This window comes from Eutrema salsugineum, unplaced genomic scaffold (genome assembly GCF_000478725.1).
Source record: "Eutrema salsugineum unplaced genomic scaffold, Eutsalg1_0 scaffold_10, whole genome shotgun sequence".
Lineage (NCBI taxonomy): Eukaryota > Viridiplantae > Streptophyta > Magnoliopsida > Brassicales > Brassicaceae > Eutrema > Eutrema salsugineum.
Window position 1 is genome coordinate 9,719,554 of NW_006256908.1, and position 16,937 is coordinate 9,736,490.

General features: G+C 37.0%; 5 protein-coding genes across 5 annotated transcripts; 2 read left to right on the plus strand and 3 right to left on the minus strand.

The window, feature by feature from the left end:
- The first annotated feature begins 1,835 nt into the window (after positions 1-1,835).
- LOC18027170 (protein DETOXIFICATION 44, chloroplastic) lies at positions 1,836-4,913 on the plus strand. Its single transcript, XM_006410984.2, has 13 exons — positions 1,836-2,155; positions 2,229-2,338; positions 2,447-2,599; positions 2,716-2,837; positions 2,915-3,050; positions 3,290-3,386; positions 3,506-3,606; positions 3,696-3,859; positions 3,969-4,040; positions 4,119-4,235; positions 4,326-4,421; positions 4,509-4,630; positions 4,719-4,913. Exons 1-13 carry the CDS (start codon positions 1,896-1,898, stop codon positions 4,777-4,779), a joined length of 1,611 nt encoding a protein of 536 aa, XP_006411047.1. The 5' UTR covers positions 1,836-1,895; the 3' UTR covers positions 4,780-4,913.
- On the minus strand, positions 4,880-5,726 carry LOC18027171 (dehydration-responsive element-binding protein 2E). The gene has a single exon (XM_006410985.2). The coding sequence runs from the start codon at positions 5,616-5,618 to the stop codon at positions 4,917-4,919; it is 702 nt and encodes a 233-aa protein (XP_006411048.1). The 5' UTR covers positions 5,619-5,726; the 3' UTR covers positions 4,880-4,916.
- Positions 5,727-7,344: 1,618 nt separating this feature from the next.
- Positions 7,345-8,500, minus strand: LOC18027172 (PRA1 family protein B4). The gene is made up of 2 exons (XM_024148487.1): positions 7,697-8,500; positions 7,345-7,428 (listed from the first exon to the last, which is right to left on the minus strand). The coding sequence occupies exon 1, from the start codon at positions 8,393-8,395 to the stop codon at positions 7,733-7,735; it is 663 nt and encodes a 220-aa protein (XP_024004255.1). The 5' UTR covers positions 8,396-8,500; the 3' UTR covers positions 7,345-7,428; positions 7,697-7,732.
- A 640-nt stretch (positions 8,501-9,140) lies between these two features.
- LOC18027173 (WEB family protein At2g38370) lies at positions 9,141-11,588 on the minus strand. The gene is made up of 2 exons (XM_006410987.2): positions 11,252-11,588; positions 9,141-10,803 (listed from the first exon to the last, which is right to left on the minus strand). Exons 1-2 carry the CDS (start codon positions 11,450-11,452, stop codon positions 9,394-9,396), a joined length of 1,611 nt encoding a protein of 536 aa, XP_006411050.1. The 5' UTR covers positions 11,453-11,588; the 3' UTR covers positions 9,141-9,393.
- Positions 11,589-13,827: 2,239 nt separating this feature from the next.
- Positions 13,828-15,728, plus strand: LOC18027174 (peroxidase 23). The gene is made up of 4 exons (XM_006410988.2): positions 13,828-14,114; positions 14,287-14,478; positions 14,566-14,734; positions 15,155-15,728. The coding sequence occupies exons 1-4, from the start codon at positions 13,887-13,889 to the stop codon at positions 15,616-15,618; spliced, it is 1,053 nt and encodes a 350-aa protein (XP_006411051.1). The 5' UTR covers positions 13,828-13,886; the 3' UTR covers positions 15,619-15,728.
- The last annotated feature ends 1,209 nt before the right edge of the window (positions 15,729-16,937 follow it).

Genomic DNA, 16,937 nt, shown 5'->3' on the forward strand with positions numbered 1-16,937 from the left:
AGTTGAATTTTACCTTTTTAGAAACTGAAAGCAAGTTAAGATGTTAACTAACCACTTGCACACTAAAAAAACACTAAAATACCACTTAGTATAAGCTCGTTTTATACTATTTTTAATGTAAAACCGAATAACTCCAGAAGTAAAACATAAAATTTAAATTCTACAGAACAAATAGTATATTTATGCCGGACTAATCCACATTACAAATCTTTCGAAGTCGGTAGCCTTTTGTCACTTTGAAAAATAGAAAAATCACGAATCTGTGAAATATTTCTACGTTTAATTGGAGTCGAGATAGAAGAAATGTTTGATCAAAATAATAATAAGTAATAATAATAATAAGCTGAAAATATGCATGTAAGATATTACAGACAATTAAGAAACGAAAAAGATGGTTTAATTTCTAGAAAATCAAACTAAATCATTTTGCAAACTTTCAGATACTTACAAAATGATTGTTTCCCTTCATTAAGCGTAAAGTGTGAACAAGATAGAGCTAAAATGCAAGAGGTGAAACTGAACCAAAGCTAATAACCAACTAAACAAACATTGAACCGGTTTCAATTTTCATAACCTCTAATAGTTGAAGTTCAAATTTGGTCAGACCAATCGATAGGTTCTTTTCTTTTTTATGACAACTTCTATCTTCTAGGTAATGAGTAACTAATGCTATTAAAATATGTTTTAAAGTAAAGCCTAATGACATTACTAATCTTATTTTGTAAAAGAAACAAAGAAGAAATAGATCCTTGGCATATAATTAGCTCACAACCTTACATTTTTGATAAAGTTGAATTAGACATGTGGTTTGTATATTTTGTATTTTTCGGGTTTGATTTGAATTAAATAAGAGTTATGGTCCATTTAGTCCAGTCATTACAGTGTTAATGTAATATGATATTTGGCTATTTGCCATAAATATTGGTGTTACTTGTTAGTGTTACTGTATTTGAAAGTGCATAAAATCAGGTATGAGAAAAGTAAATGAAGTCAAAGGATCTTAGGTCTTCTTCTGTATATATTGCTGGGACCGCAAGTCATGTGACGCTGCCTGCTCTGCCGATGCTGCACGGCGTCGCAACAGTCTCTCTATTATTATTATTTAATTCTTTAACGAACATTTGCCCAATTTCCGATGAAAAAGCTGACTTCAATTCTCTGCCTTACTCGTGTACTCTATGATTCTTTAGTATACTATTAAATCCAACATCTCTCTTCTTTTTTTCTTGCTGTTTTGTAAAAAAAAGGGCCAAGTAAACACGTTGTTGATCTTTCAAATAATGTTTATATCATTATATGATTTTCTTTAAAATATTGTTTTTCGTGCAAATGTCTTCGTTACGAAGATTACTACTAAAATACTCCAAAGTTATTTTTAAAATAGATTATAAATAAAGTTAAAATGTATGTGTCTACGTTCTAGGCACACCACTAATGCATGTTGACACGAATGAACGAAGGAAAATATGCCTTCTCCGCATTACCATAGTACTGTAAACTTTTTTTTTAGACGACAGCATAGTAAACTAACTTTACATTTTACCAAAAATAAATAAAATAGTAAACTAAAATACACCAAACCAAAATTTTGGCATTGGTTCTGTACTTCTGCTTGAGTTATTCAAATCGATTATTTTTTTGCATTGACCTTTTTTACTACAAATCCCCCCTTCATTCAAAATAGATTTAAGAAAGAAAAAAAAAAAGAGATGCTATTTAAAAGCCCATCACAAGCCCATAAAAGGTCCAGGCAAGTCAAGAAGTCGGATACTTCAACTTCTCATCCGACCGTTTAATCAGTTAAGTACAGTATACATTAGTAGATGTAAGATAACGAACATGCGGTTCTCTTTCTTTCCCTCCGCCGAGATTTTCTGTCCGTCTCTCTCTCTGCGATGGCGGCGGTCACGACCTCCTTCTCTCTCTCTCCCCTTCGATCTCTCTCAATTTTCCAGCTTCACAATCTTCCTCGGAACCCTAATTCATCTATTCGAAGAACAATCGTCTTTAAATCTTCGCCTCGGGATGATTCTCCCTCCGTCACCGCTTCTTCTAAAGATTCCTCTCGGCCGCCGGAAAAACAGCAGAGTCCTCTGAATTTACAGAATCTATTGGAATCTCCTGAACCGGAACCTGATCCCAAACCGGATCCTGGGTTAGGCTTCTGTTTTCATTTTTTTGTTCTGCTTCCTATTGAAGTTAAAAATATCTGATTTATTGGAATTTAGGATTGGTAAAATTGGAATGGAGATTATGTCGATTGCATTACCGGCGGCATTAGCTTTGGCCGCCGATCCTATAACATCGCTTGTTGACACGGCGTTTGTCGGCCATATTGGTAAAATTTTGTTTACATGCTCTTGATTGGTTTTCAATTTTCACATTTTTTTCCAAATTTTTACATGTAACGTCACTATTTTGTATCATATCTATGTGATGGTGACAGGTTCAGCAGAATTAGCTGCAGTAGGAGTCTCGGTTTCTGTATTCAATTTGGTGTCGAAGCTCTTTAATGTTCCTTTGCTTAATGTCACAACATCGTTTGTTGCGGAGGAGCAAGCAATTGCCGCTAAGGATGATAATGATTTTACGGAAACAAGTAGGTTTTTTTTTTTTACTTAACAAGCTTTAATGCAGAATTTTTTTCTTTACTTATTCGAAGTTTGATATGGTTTGTTTCTTACTTTGAAATCTTTTGTTTTGTTTGGTGTTAAGGAAAGAAAGTGTTGCCTTCTGTTTCAACCTCCTTAGCTCTTGCAGCTGGTGTTGGTATTGCAGAGGCCATTGCGCTCTCTCTTGGATCTGATTTCTTGATGGACATAATGGCTATACCTTTTGTATGTCTAAGCTTCTCTCAGATCACAGTACAAACCATTTATCTTTGGAGTTTCGTAAGTGGTTGGTAAATTTTCAGGACTCACCGATGCGAATACCAGCAGAGCAGTTCCTCAGACTTAGGGCCTATGGTGCACCGCCCATCGTAGTTGCATTGGCTGCGCAAGGAGCTTTTCGAGGTTTCAAGGACACAACCACGCCTCTATATGCCGTGGGCAAGTATTGCACAATATAATCTTCTTCTTATTTTTCTCGTATTTATGCATGACTGAATCTGCGGAGATAGAATTATGATCAACATCTACATGACCACCAGTTATTGTATAGACATATGAGTAACATAGACATGACCTCCAATGTTGTAGTTTGAATCATATTTACAACCGTATATTCACATTAGCACATGCATGTTATGGAGATATATGTTTGTGATATGTAAACTTTGGATCAACAGTTGCGGGGAACGTGGTCAATGCGATATTGGATCCAATTCTGATATTTGTTCTTGGTTTTGGTATCTCTGGTGCTGCGGCTGCTACTGTGACATCTGAGTACGTCCAAAAATGTGGTAAAATTTTGATACTTTATTAGACTCGGTTCTCTGTAAGTGTGCGTTTGTCTTAATTAGTGGCTTCTTATATTTTTTTCTCACTTGTCAATATTTCTTCAGATACTTGATTGCGTTTATACTTCTGTGGAAGCTAAATGACAACGTGGTTTTGCTTTCTCCTCAATTCAAAGTGGGAAGAGCCAACCAGTACCTCAAATCAGGTATCTCCATAAATTGTTCGAGTTTCTTTACATTACTCAAGCGCAAAATGCTACTACTACATATATGAAACATGTTGATTCATGCTTAGGTGGGCTTCTGATTGGTAGAACGGTTGCACTGCTTGTGCCATTCACGTTGGCTACTTCATTAGCAGCTCAGAAAGGGCCGACTCAAATGGCTGGCCATCAAATCTGCTTGGAAATTTGGTTGGCCGTCTCTTTGCTCACCGATGCTTTAGCCATTGCTGCACAGGTCTATAGTCCTTTGAAAAGGATCATTTCGAGCTAATATAATAAGATACAAGAATAAAGTTTTGTGGAAAAGTATTCACTTAAATTCTCTCTCCCTGGCCTATATTCAGAGTCTGCTTGCGACCAGTTTCTCTCAAGGAGAATACAAACAGGCCCGAGAAGTTATCTTTGGAGTCCTTCAAGTTCGTATTCCCTAGCGCCCATGTTTCATATATACAAAAGTCGCAATATTTTTATGTGTTTGATGGTATTCTGAGCAGATAGGTTTAGCAACTGGAGCTGGGTTTGCTGCTATTTTGTTCATCGGATTTGAACCATTTTCGAGCTTATTTACAACGGATTCAGAAGTTCTAAAGATTGCTTTGTCAGGGACCTTAGTAAGATTTTATCTTAATACTCTCCTATAAGTTTGAAAGGGTAGTCTCAGACTACTTTGAATGTTCCTAAATATTATGGTCTGCATGCAGTTTGTGGCTGGATCTCAACCGGTGAATGCTCTAGCGTTTGTTTTTGATGGGCTCTATTACGGAGTCTCTGACTTTGGATTTGCCGCTTACTCTATGGTCTCCCTTTCTTTCTTCCATGAGTTTGGTGGTTTGATTCTCCCTTTTCATCCCAATAATTGTTGATAAATTCTCGTTTTGGAACAGGTTATTGTCGGATTCATATCTTCCTTGTTTATGCTTGTGGCTGCACCAACGTTTGGCCTTGCCGGGATCTGGACAGGTTTGTTCCTCTTCATGGCGTTGCGGTTGGTTGCCGGAACCTGGAGGTAAAAAAATTATTAAAAAAGACCATGTTCTAGTTTCAGTCCTGTTTGAAGTTTGAACAACATTTTTTCAATTGGCGTTATGTTTCAGATTGGGAACAAGAACTGGTCCATGGAAAATGCTATGGCCAGCTCCAGAGAAGCCAGAATGAAACGGATCAATCCTGTATCTGCGTCAATATCTTTCTTGTGGTATGATAAGTAGCTCTTAAGATAATGAAAATGGAAGTGAACTAACAATGTAAAAACAGAGTCTTTTAGTATAATCGATGCAGCATTAGAACCCTAGCTAGAACCTAGAATACTCTAAATACGAATCGAATCCAGCTCCCTGGTAATAACTGGATTCATTGTACAACAATCCATTATCCAACTCGAACTGATCAAAGCTGTAATCTCCTTCTGATTTAACTGCTGAATTCTCATACACAAGAGGATCAAGATTCTCAGTCTTGTCTTGGCCAAACTCAATACCATTGTCGTTCTTCTGGTCTTTCATTCCAATCATGGCATTACCGTAATAGCTTGTAGAACTTTCTGTCTCATCGTTCTTCTTCATATCTTCTCTACCTGGTCCGTTTCCAAGATCTTCAGGGAAGTTTAGCCGTGCGTAGCGTCCATACATGGCACTAGCAGCTCTGTCGTAAGCCAAGGCGGCTTCGGCTGCAGTATCGAACGTTCCTAGCCAAAGACGCTTGCTACGGCTCGAGTTTACGTCACGGTGGCTCACTGGTTCACGTATCTCAGCGACCCATTTACCCCAAACCCTTTGTCGAACGCCTCTAAACCGGCAAACCGGATTCTCTGGTCCGCCTTTGCCTCTCATACAACCTTTCCTCGAACCTTTTGCTTGAACCCTACGAACCTTCTCCAACCCTTCTTCATCTTCATCCTTCACCCATCTCTTTAACGTCGCTTCCACTGGCTCAACCGCTCTTCTTCGTCTTCTCGATGAAGAGCTCTGTTTTGAACCGTTATCTTCCTTTTCCATCGTTTAACGCACAGAAACAGGGAAAACGAGAGAGACCTGTAAATCTCGAATATAAAACCAAAAGAATTAAAGTAGAAGAAACTTCGATCTGAATATATTGGTATATTTGCCTTTAGTATTTGACTATTGGGAGACGTCAGAGAGATTAAGGTGGGAACACTGTTCTAGATATCGTCTGGGAACACGCGTGGCGCTGATGCCAATGTACAGACTACAGGACACGTGAGAATTTTTTTCTTTTATCAGGTTATAGATTACTACTAGTATTAAGTTTCTTTGCGGCTAAGACTTTGAATTTTTCGTGGTATTCTTAACAAAAAATAATATTATATGATACATAGTAAATTTTGGGTAACAATCCACTCTAACTTTATCTCTTCTTTATTAGGGTTTTTGGCTTGCGGTGCAAGCTACCCATCTGACATCTTCCACTTATTATTCCTTCTGACAAACGTGTTTCCTCTTTTCTTTGTTTCAAATTGATGTTAGTGGTCAAGTGATTTCAGCGGTTTACAAAGAAACAGCGCTAAAAATAGCGGCTCAAAAGTGCTTCAGATTATGGTAACATTCAGTTTAATAAGCAACTAAATTAAATAAGAAACCGGTAAATTATCGTAAGAGAAAATTAACTTAGTGCATCAAAATGTTCTTTGTGGCGCCGTTAAAAGAATATGTATTAGAAGTTCCATGGTTATTGAAAGAAAAAAGAAAAATTTCAAGTCACCCGACTCTTCTTCCCCGCCCCAACATGCGCGCCTTACAAACAAACTAGTTTCTTTGCCTTCACAAGGAATAATTTGTAAGTCAACAATTAGCATTAACAAATCCTAGTTTACGGGAGATTCTTGTTTGCGACGTCAATACCCTTTCGGTTTTATTATTCTATTGTTTATAGATTTCTTTGCGACTAAGAATTTGAAATTTGGTAATTTACTAATTTTCGTTTGGTGGGAAATGTCAAATTGGTAGCTTGTACCGTAAGACAAAAACCCCTTAAAAAGAAAGATTTTCAATTAAGGTGGATTGTTACCCATATAGTATTTAGATCTTCGGTGAAAATTCACTTTGTTAAGAGAGTTTCTTTTAAAATGCCTGTGGTATAAGCCACAAATTCGACATTTTCCACTTACTCCTTTCTGATAAGACTTTTTCTTCCAAAACCTCTATGAATTATACATGGTAACAAAATTTGTAGTGATAAAATTTGTGTTTTCGGTGAAGTGATGAATAAAAATAGCCTTTAGCGGTTTATAAGAAGGCGATAAGGTTAAACGTATAGCAATATCATTTACTCTCGATTGGTAACATTTTATCGGTTTATAGTAATATAAATGAGAGAAAAATGTAGGAAAAACTCGTTGACCAAAAAAAAAATGTAGGAAAAACTAAACTGCAAAAATCGAAATAAGCTAGATTCAACGATACGTTGTAAATAATTTTTTTGTCAATGCCTGCTTACTGGGATCATAGACCTCAAGATTTGCCAGAACTCGTTAGTGCAAGTCCAATTTTCTTCCGAAATGGACGGACAATGTAGACATTGTTCTGATCGTCAAAAAAGCAATTTGCAGGCAGAAAAGTTTGAAATTTCCTTCTTTTAATTATATGCTGTGATCACACTTCTTACAAAATTATTAAGCTTCTTTACTTGTATCAGTCAACGAAACAGCTCAAAGAACCTTGTTTTTATAAACTCTTGTATGATACCATCTTTTGAAAACCCGTGAAATTTGAATGGAACTTGCATATACCAAATTGGACTCTTTCGATTGTACATATGCCACCGTAATCAGAACAAATCGAAAGATGGCTACAAGATCCAATAAACACATGTGGAACAAGAAGAAAAAAAAGCTCAAATCTTGAGTTTGAAGAAGAAGCTAAAGATGAACAAAAACCTCTTCAATCAAAATCATATTCAATGTAGCTAACGCCAAATTACGGAACAAAAATTAGACCAGATCCACAACTTTTCAAGTTTATTTCTCAGATTAAAACCCCCTAAGTAAGTATCGATTGAACAAACGAATCATATGGAAAGATTTTTCATAAGCAAAAAAGCAAAACAAAACTATTACCAAGACGGACTGGTAGATCAGAGACGATTAAGAGTTCTACCCGCGAGCGGCAACGACAACAGGCGCGGCAGATGAGGCGGCGCCGCCGAGGAAAGAGAGGAATCCGGTGGCTACATTCTCTTGCTCATCCAAGAACAGATCTTCCGGAGCCCTAAACGCACCGTGTGCACAGATCAACGCGACTCCAACCATCATAGCCGAGACAAGAACAGATCCAACGTCGGTGAGGAAAATCACGAAGATGCTAAACAGGATCAGGCACCCGAGCGTCTCCCGATCGGATAACGTGCGGCCGAGGACGACGATCGGCTGATCGGAGGGACGGAATAGGTAGAGGAAGAGCCAAGAGGCGAGGAGGCAGAGAAGGAAGACGAGAGAGAAAGGATGCGTGACGAGAGAGAACCCGACGATCGCCGTCGCGACGGTGAGGTAATTGACCTTGAAATACGAGTAGTTTTTGCGGATCCGAACCGCGGCGTCGGAAATCGACTCCGGTTTGGATAATGCGGAGCGATCGGCGAGCTCAGCCCAGGGGCGACGCTGCGAGAGGCCGTTTTTGACGGTTTCTGAGATCTGATTGATGAAGGCACGGAACGCCGGAGTTGCAATCGGTGGCTGAGATTCGACGGAGGAAGGAGCGGCGGATGGGACGGTTTGCGAATTGGAGATCGGGAGGATCGGAGGAGCCGTGGAAGCCATTGTTGCAGATCTGGGAGAAAAAATTGGGTGAAGAGATTTAAAGAATCGAAAGATTAAGAGAGGATTTAGCGTGAGGATTAAATAAAGAGAGGGAAGGAGAGAGAGATTGATTATATACGCAAAGAGAAAATTTGTTGACCTTCCTCTTTCCTTCCTAGCTACGGGTCACCGACAATAACCGTGATTGGTATTTTCTTCGATTTTCCTTCCTTTTTCTCGTTTTCTTTTTCACTTATATAAATTTACTACTTTTTTAGTATATATAGGCTACAAAATCTCGTGTTTTATACGGAAAAAAATTTAAAAGTAAAAAGCATAATATTACCATTTTTTTAATTTATTTTAGCAATCATAATTACAATTTCTCGTTTGTTTTCCACTTTTATAAATTTACTACTTTTTGATTATATATAGGCTAAAAATCTCGTGTTTTTATACGGATAAAATTTAGAGGAAAGGTAAAAAAACATAATAATTTTTTTTTTTTTTAGCAATCATTTTTAGCATAATTATTTATCTTTTTTTTGGTTCTTTGTATTCTCCGAGGGCCTTTCAGTTTTCTGGTTATTACTACTTTCAGTTATCTTTCAGGTAAATCTTTGAACAATCTTCATTTTTATTACTTTAGTTGATGATATATATTGAATGTGTCTATCTTATTATATAAAACATTAGGCGACAATCTACTTTCACTTTGACTCTCAAATCTGAATTCATTTCCTTCATAGAGGAACAAGAGCTAGTAACTAAACCATACACAGTGTTCAGTGTATCTTACACTCTCAGGATATAAAAGAGACTTATAATAGAATGTTTGTAACTGAAATTTCCCACACTTCATCTTTTCTATCTCGTTTCTCTGCCAAAGCTAATAAATCTAATATCGTATTGGGATTAGATAGTTGAGATTCACATTATAATAGAACGGTTGATTCACATCTAATATTAAGAAAGACCCAGTTGGTTAACGTAACAAAACACAAGCAAGTCTCATTAGGTCACCTCAAGTTCAAAGCTATCTGTTTCTTCTTCTTCTTATTCTTGCTCTCTTTGTTTAACAACACAGAGATCTTAGCAAATCCGAAATTCTTTCTCTTTCGAGTCGCTGATCTTTTCCCATTCTCCTTCCCTTCACTCTTCTTGCTCACAGCTCTGTTACCATCGCTATTCTTTGCCAGCATCTGACCCAACGACATTTTCCTTTTCTCGCTACCAACATTAAACTCTGAATCCTCTCCAATAAGTAGCTTCTTGCTGAGTATTTGCCCGATTGACATTGTTGGCTTCAAGACAGGGACTGAAGACGATGACCCCGCAACAACATCATATGTCAGATGCAGACCGTTTACATCCATCAGACGCGTTGTTGTTGTTGTTGTCTCTCTTCTGTTCTTGAACTTGGCAGTGTTGTTCACCAAAGAAGATGATCTTCTCCTCTGTCCGTTCTCTGAACGGCAGTTCCGCAACGCCTCTTCTGCTTTGAGTTTTGTAGCATTTGCAGCGTCGACTCTCTCCACTGCTTCCTCCAATGCCTTCTTGCTGGTTTCGATTTCTTGGGACGCTTCGTCCACTTTCTTCAGAACATCCATCTTTGAAACATTAGCTTCCTCAACTCTCGACATTGCATCTTCCACTCGCTTTCTCGCCACTTCCTCTGCGTCTCTAGCGTTACGAGCCAGCACAGCATACTCTTCAGCAGAGATAGTCACAGTCACGGCCTCATCGGCGTCTTTGCTTGCGGTAACAGCCTTAATCTCAGCGATTGCAACCGCCTCAGCCGCTCTGGCCGCTTCCTTCATTTTTCTAGCTGCCACCAACCTTATCTTGGCCGTTTTGATCTTTTCCCTTGTGTGTTCAATCTCAGCCATTGCTTTCACAACTTCTGTCCGTGCACATTCTCCTGTTTTCTTCAACTCTTGAGCTTCGCGGCTGAGTATTTGAACCTCATTCATCATACCTGATGCATTATTCTCTAGATCTTTCTTTTCACCCTTGTTGGCAAATCTTAGCGTCATTTCTTCTTCTTCTAGAGAAATCACTTTCAGAGATTTCTGCATAAGTCTCTCGCGGGTCTTCTCAAGTGCAGCCCTTTCTTCCTGCAGTTTCTTGTTCAACTGCTCAACCGACCCGCGTATACCCGCAAGATCCACCGTCGTCTTGCACAAATTCATCTTGGCCTGACTTAAATCCTTCAGTACCACACCTGCTGTCTTGATATGACCGTGAGCTTCTTCTCTCAACATCTCCTCCTCGTTCTTTTCCTGCAGCTTTGAGTTGAGCTTTTCAACTGTGGATTTAGTCGCCTCAAGCTCCTTGAGCACCTCGAGAGTTTCACGTTCTTTCACAATTAGATCGTTCTGTAGCTCAGCAGCCTGTGCCTTGAGTTCCATGATTTCTTCGACATTTTCCTGCCACCAAAAATCAGAAAGCCTTGCCTTACATATCCTAATTGTAACAGAATATACAGAATACAAAATACAAAATCTACAGCAATGTGATGGGTTTGAGCGGCTTCGCTTTGAAAACTTGATTTAAAGAAGCAGGCTTTAAACAATTCCTAATAATGGGGTGAAGTTTTCTTCATCATTATTGCCAAACATGAAAGGGATATCAAGTATCATCATCAACATCATCATAATCATGTCGTTTAAGGCATGAACCAGACATCATCAAACATCAATTTCGAGTTTTTCAGCAAGAGAGAAACATATAATCTGTCGGATATCATTTTGTCGTGTTTCAGACAACAGCATTGCCAAAAAACGCTTAATCAATTAACAACAGAAAGTCATAATTTTTGTTTTAAAGACAAATCCTAAAGAAAAGACAACTGCGAAAAAGAATTGAGGGAGAAACCTGAAAGGCTTCTGGGACTTTAGTAATGTGAGGTGGTCTCCAGAAACCAAAACCGCCGAACCGAGTGGCAGCCTCTCTCACTGACTCGAAAGGCGCTGAAGTGTCGATCTCCGCTCGGCCATTGGCAGAAGACGACAGATCCGAGTCAGGGTTCAAGGTCCCCGGCTCGATTACAGTGGGCGATTCTGGGGATTTGGCCATAGAAGCTACGGAGGAAAGAGAAGCGGAAGATGACAAGAGCGAAGAAGGCGAGAGAGTGAAGTGGAAGAGAGGAAGAGAGGAAGAGAGGAAGAGAGAGAGAGACGGGTTTAGTTTTGAGTGGAACCCAAAAAAACTAAACTCTTGTTTTGAGATAAAGACGTGTCGTAACGGCACGCTACACCACGCCACGGTCGTCTGTATTTGTTGTGTAATGTGTTTTTTTGAGTGTGACAGGAAAAAAAAAAACATACAATAGTTGAAAAGTCATATGTATCCGTAGTTTTTTTTTTTTTTTTGCTCTCCGTTTTAAAAGGTCTTGAGGTCTCGTCTCTCTCTTTTTTTGATCCCAGACTAAACTCGGACAATCCGTGAAATAAAATCAAAAGAAGAAAAAAATTAGTCAATTAGTCCATTCTAGTATTGGATAAGATTGATAACTGATGTTACTCATAAACCGAAATTTGCTCAAAGCGTTTATGTGGTTTATTGATATTTTGTTTTTAATTGCACGAGACAGGTACATTTTGTTTGGGTTGCGCTAATTAAAATATGAGAAAAATATTACATATATCTCATGATAGGGATCAGAAGTAATAGAGAGGAACGTATTCGCCTGCCCAAAATTATTTGATCCATTTCAGAAAAATCGCTTCTACATTCTAAACTAATTCGGTAAAGATTTTACTTTTCATTTTTCTCACCTAAAAGATTATGTTTAGTAGTCACCGTTGATGATAATAGTCTATGTAGTGTCGTCAATTATTTGTCCACCTTCTTTGTTTTCTCTTTCTTTTTGTCTAACCATTAATTAAACTAATATATTCATTTTGTTTCTGTCTCTTTTGTCTTCGATTTCATCTTGTTTTCAGGAATGACTAAATGCACTCTAGTCTTTTTTTATATCTCCCTTTACTTGCATTCCTACTTTATGAGATAAATAGTTTTCAATTGATTTTCGGTGATAGATTTATCCTTTGTCCGCTTTGAACTCTCTTGGTTATATATATGAGAAGACAAGACAAGGAGCTAAAGTATTAGATTAGGTTAACCACGTAGGCTAGGCTAGCGTGTGGACTCATATGAAGTTGATATATGTATTAATTAGGTAACTTTGTTATTTCAGATTAAATTGTTTTGGGTAAGATTTGTATTATTTATCGCTGTGTGAAGGTGGCTTCTAACTTCTAAGGCTACATTCGCGTTATTCACGGAAAAGGCAAGGACACAAGCACACTTGATTTCTTCTATTTCGTCGTTAGAAGTTAGGAAAAATAGTTTTAAAATGTTTGCTAAAAATGAAAAGCAATTGTATAGTTAAATTAAGAAGGTTCTACGAGAAAAAATATTTTGTCTTGTATCCAATTATGTAAATCCGTGTAAATATCCAATATTAGCATTAATAACACAAACCACTAGTTTAAATATTCTGGTGGCACATCACTTATAAATTACTTGTAACCAAACTTTCCAATGTTCTACAAATTAAACCTTAGCGTCCTACAAAGAAAATCAGGTCGGAGACTATGGTTATTACGATGTAAATGTTGGCACTCGTCGCGCGATATAGCTTAAAATTGGATAGAATACGATCGCCAATTATCGATGGTATCACAAAACATAATCTTTGTCAGTGATTGTGGATGTAATTTTGTAGGTACTGACTGCACGTACGTCGTAAATAAAATCGTTTTAGTGGCGTTTTTCTTGAAAAAATTAGATATCATCCTTTTTTTTTTAACTTCATCTTAGAAATTTAGAGATCAACAAGAACACGTAACCAGTAAATGTTTATCACATGATGATATTATGATTTCTACAGAGATCTGTATTTTGTTTAACATGCATCACAACCATATATTTAGCGACCCTACAAGAATCCAAAATTAATTTCAATATCATTCAATAAATTTTCATACCATGTACAGTTTAATCTGTGTCGTTTATAAATGATCAAACCCAATAATGCGAATTCGATTCTCAGAAGGAAACATGTATGTCTTGAAATAAATATAGAATTAAGAATAAAAGTGGTATTGATCGAACCACCAATTTATAGAACTATACGTCGATTTGTAGTAAGTAAAAGTCCACAGCTGCAATAAAGAGTATAGAAATGTATGGAGTTGGTTTAAGAAATTATATAGAAATATTGTACAGTTGAAGTAAAAAAATATCAATCTTTCGGTTTATTAATTAATCACAGCGACAGATGCAACCAAACACTAAGAAATTATGTGCAAAAAATTGACACATGATTATTCTTTATCCTTCAACCACTCTAAAGATTTACACATGGCCTTAAAACAATACCTAATACTATAGAAGAAAACACTCAAGCTTCTCTATATAATGCTCCTTCTAAACCTGAGCTAATTCACCATCATCCACACTCATAAATCGAAATCATCGTTTGTCTTCCTCCTGAAAAAGAATAATGGGGTTTTCTTCTTCGTTTTCTTGCAGTGTTATGGGAGCCCTAATATTGGGTTGCCTTCTCCTTCAAGCATCAAACTCTAATGCTCAGTTGAGGCCTGATTTCTACTTCGGAACATGCCCGCGTGTTTTCGATATCATTGGGAATATCATCGTTGATGAATTGGCCTCCGATCCTCGTATTGCCGCTAGCCTCCTTCGCATGCACTTCCATGACTGTTTTGTTAATGTAAGGACTTACTCAACTTATGTTTTTATACATACCAAAAAAATCCATGACGTATTCATGGACAAAACTAGTTTTACATACCATTTACATATATAGAATAGAGTACTATATAAAAGCCAATTTTGAATAAACAAATACAATGGTCATGTAATGTAAATGGTTTAATTTGTAGGGTTGTGACGCATCGATCCTGCTCGACAATTCCACATCGTTCCGGACCGAGAAAGATGCTGCTCCAAACGCAAATTCGGTTAGAGGGTTTGATGTGATAGATAGAATGAAAGCCGAGATCGAGAGAGCTTGCCCAAGAACAGTGTCTTGTGCAGATGTTCTCACCATTGCTTCTCAAATATCAGTGCTTTTGGTATGTACATACCTACATGACTTACATTAATCCAAAAATGGTATATGAATATTGTAAATTTTGACGTTAATGTAATATTTTATATAGTCGGGAGGTCCATGGTGGCCAGTTCCGTTGGGGAGGAGAGACAGCGTACAAGCTTTCTTTGATCTGGCTAATACGAATCTTCCCTCTCCATTCTCCACTCTTGCTCAACTCAAAGCAAGTTTTGCTGCCGTTGGCCTTAACCGCGCCTCGGATCTAGTTGCTCTTTCTGGTAAATTTCCTCTTTTTTTTATCGTCTAAGATATACATTTTTGGTCTAGATATATACAATTCATTTTATATATTGATAGTTAGCTACATGCACTTCTCAGCTAAGTAAAAGATTTGGTTCATGAATTTTAAAACTAATTTGTAAATTTATAAATTTTAGGATATGTTTGAACGAAATTTGAATAATTTTGATTGGATATTTCTTCTCTCCTAACATGGGTTTTAACGTTGTAATAATATTATAAACGTTACGTTGGTCGAGCTAATTTGTGCTATTAGATCTATAATAGTATATATTGAAATATTTTCAAGGTTCATATCTTATATCATAAGATATTAATTAGTACATGGGTTTAATTAGGCATATGAACATAAAGTAAAATGTATCTAAACCCTTTTTTATTTGTCAAAAAATGGTTAGGTGGTCACACGTTTGGAAGAGCACAATGTCAATTTGTGACACCTCGTCTCTACAACTTCAACAACACCAACAGACCAGACCCGAGTCTTAACCCAACTTACCTCGCCCAACTCCGTGCATTGTGCCCTCAAAACGGAAACGGCACCGTTCTGGTCAACTTCGACCCCGTGACTCCTGATTTTTTCGATAGGCAGTACTACACCAATCTACTTAATGGGAGAGGTCTGATTCAGAGTGATCAAGTACTGTCCTCGACTCCAGGAGCAGACACGATTCCACTTGTGCAACAATACAGCAGCAACACGTTTGTCTTCTTCCGAGCATTCGTTGATGCAATGATCAGGATGGGAAATCTTGCCCCTTCGTCTGGAAATACCGAGATAAGACTAAATTGTAGGGTTGTGAATTCGAGAAGAATTAGGAGTGTGGACAATGAGGATGATGGTGTTGTGAGTTCCATTTGATTATGTCGAGGATATCATATGGATATATCATATATGTAAGAAAGTATAAAATGCGTGTGGAACAGTATATGTATCTCGACTAAATAAATGTTCTCACGAGTTATGATATATCTATAAAATCTGGTCTCAATGAGCCCTTTTAATTTTTTTATTTGACTCGGTCATCTGAATACTGAAATCTTGATAAATTTCGTGATGCGATGACTCGTGGTGTTTAGATGTATAACACATGAAATTCTGACGTGTTGAAATGAAATATTATTTCACACAATGTTACAATTTATAACATATAGTCAAACAAAAATGTATCGTGTGATTAGTTATCAATTCAATGAAAGCAGTACCACCATCCAATTTTGCACCTTTTTCATATTTCGGCATTTCTTACCATTCTTTGTTACTCTTAAAAATCTTTGAATTTTACGTTATCAAAGTTATTTAAACCTCTGATTTGTGTTGTTGCTTCTTTTAGGATGCTTTTTTATTAAAAAAAAAAATGAAATGAGATCACATGCACAGTTGGAGCCTGGTAGACCAATGAATCAAACATCCCCAAGAGAGACGAATGTTAAAGGAAGAGAATTATCTTGCACTAGGCTATTTAAATTTATGTAAAAAATATAATTTGGACATGAATTCATCTTCATAAGTATATCTTCAGAGCTTTGTCGAAGTTAACGGGTTGGTAAAAAAAGATTAAATAAAGTTTGTTGGACCTTGTCATGAAACTACAATCCTAAATTCCTAAGACAAGTCTCAAACATAAGTTACATAACCAAACTATAACAAAGGAAGAAAACAATAAAATAAGAGTTTTACTCTTGTAAACAAACAAAAGCCCAACCGAGAAAAGCTGCACAAAAGACCCAATTTAAAAGAGTTGTAACCAGATTTAGCTGCTACAGCATGAGTTACCTCTTTTTTTCATGAAACTAGTCAACTAGATTTTTTAGATATTTTCACACATATCGAAAAATACATTCAACATGTCAATCTATCTTCACAAAATTATGCAGTCACAAACTAAACATTACAAAATATGAAAATATGGTCTATTATAATGCATAAAACTAGTCCATTCGAGTTTAAACTTAATACAAAACAAATCGTTGACAAAAAATGTCTATAATCTTAATGATTTTTAATTGTTTCCGTCCTGTAAAATCAGTCCTTATCAAACGGACAAATATTACGATAAAAGTATTAAAATCCAAAAAAAGAAGAAAGATAAAGAGATAAGACGGACACGATCCATAATAAAGATACTCATTCTCATTGTACTATAAGTTTGTTAGTTCACGCCTTCACGGCAAGCAGAA

Bases quoted from the DNA above. Each gene is read 5' to 3' on its own strand.
- LOC18027170 (XM_006410984.2), top strand. From the start codon at position 1,896: ATGGCGGCGGTCACGACCTCCTTCTCTCTCTCTCCCCTTCGATCTCTC. The intron at 2,838-2,914 runs GTATGTCTAAGC...GTAAATTTTCAG, and splicing joins ACATAATGGCTATACCTTTT to GACTCACCGATGCGAATACC. The intron at 4,041-4,118 runs GTTCGTATTCCC...TATTCTGAGCAG, and splicing joins TTATCTTTGGAGTCCTTCAA to ATAGGTTTAGCAACTGGAGC.
- LOC18027171 (XM_006410985.2), bottom strand. From the start codon at position 5,618: ATGGAAAAGGAAGATAACGGTTCAAAACAGAGCTCTTCATCGAGAAGA.
- LOC18027172 (XM_024148487.1), bottom strand. From the start codon at position 8,395: ATGGCTTCCACGGCTCCTCCGATCCTCCCGATCTCCAATTCGCAAACC.
- LOC18027173 (XM_006410987.2), bottom strand. From the start codon at position 11,452: ATGGCCAAATCCCCAGAATCGCCCACTGTAATCGAGCCGGGGACCTTG. The intron at 10,804-11,251 runs GTTTCTCCCTCA...TTTTGGTGGCAG, and splicing joins AAGTCCCAGAAGCCTTTCAG to GAAAATGTCGAAGAAATCAT.
- LOC18027174 (XM_006410988.2), top strand. From the start codon at position 13,887: ATGGGGTTTTCTTCTTCGTTTTCTTGCAGTGTTATGGGAGCCCTAATA. The intron at 14,479-14,565 runs GTATGTACATAC...TATTTTATATAG, and splicing joins CTCAAATATCAGTGCTTTTG to TCGGGAGGTCCATGGTGGCC. The intron at 14,735-15,154 runs GTAAATTTCCTC...AAAAATGGTTAG, and splicing joins GGATCTAGTTGCTCTTTCTG to GTGGTCACACGTTTGGAAGA.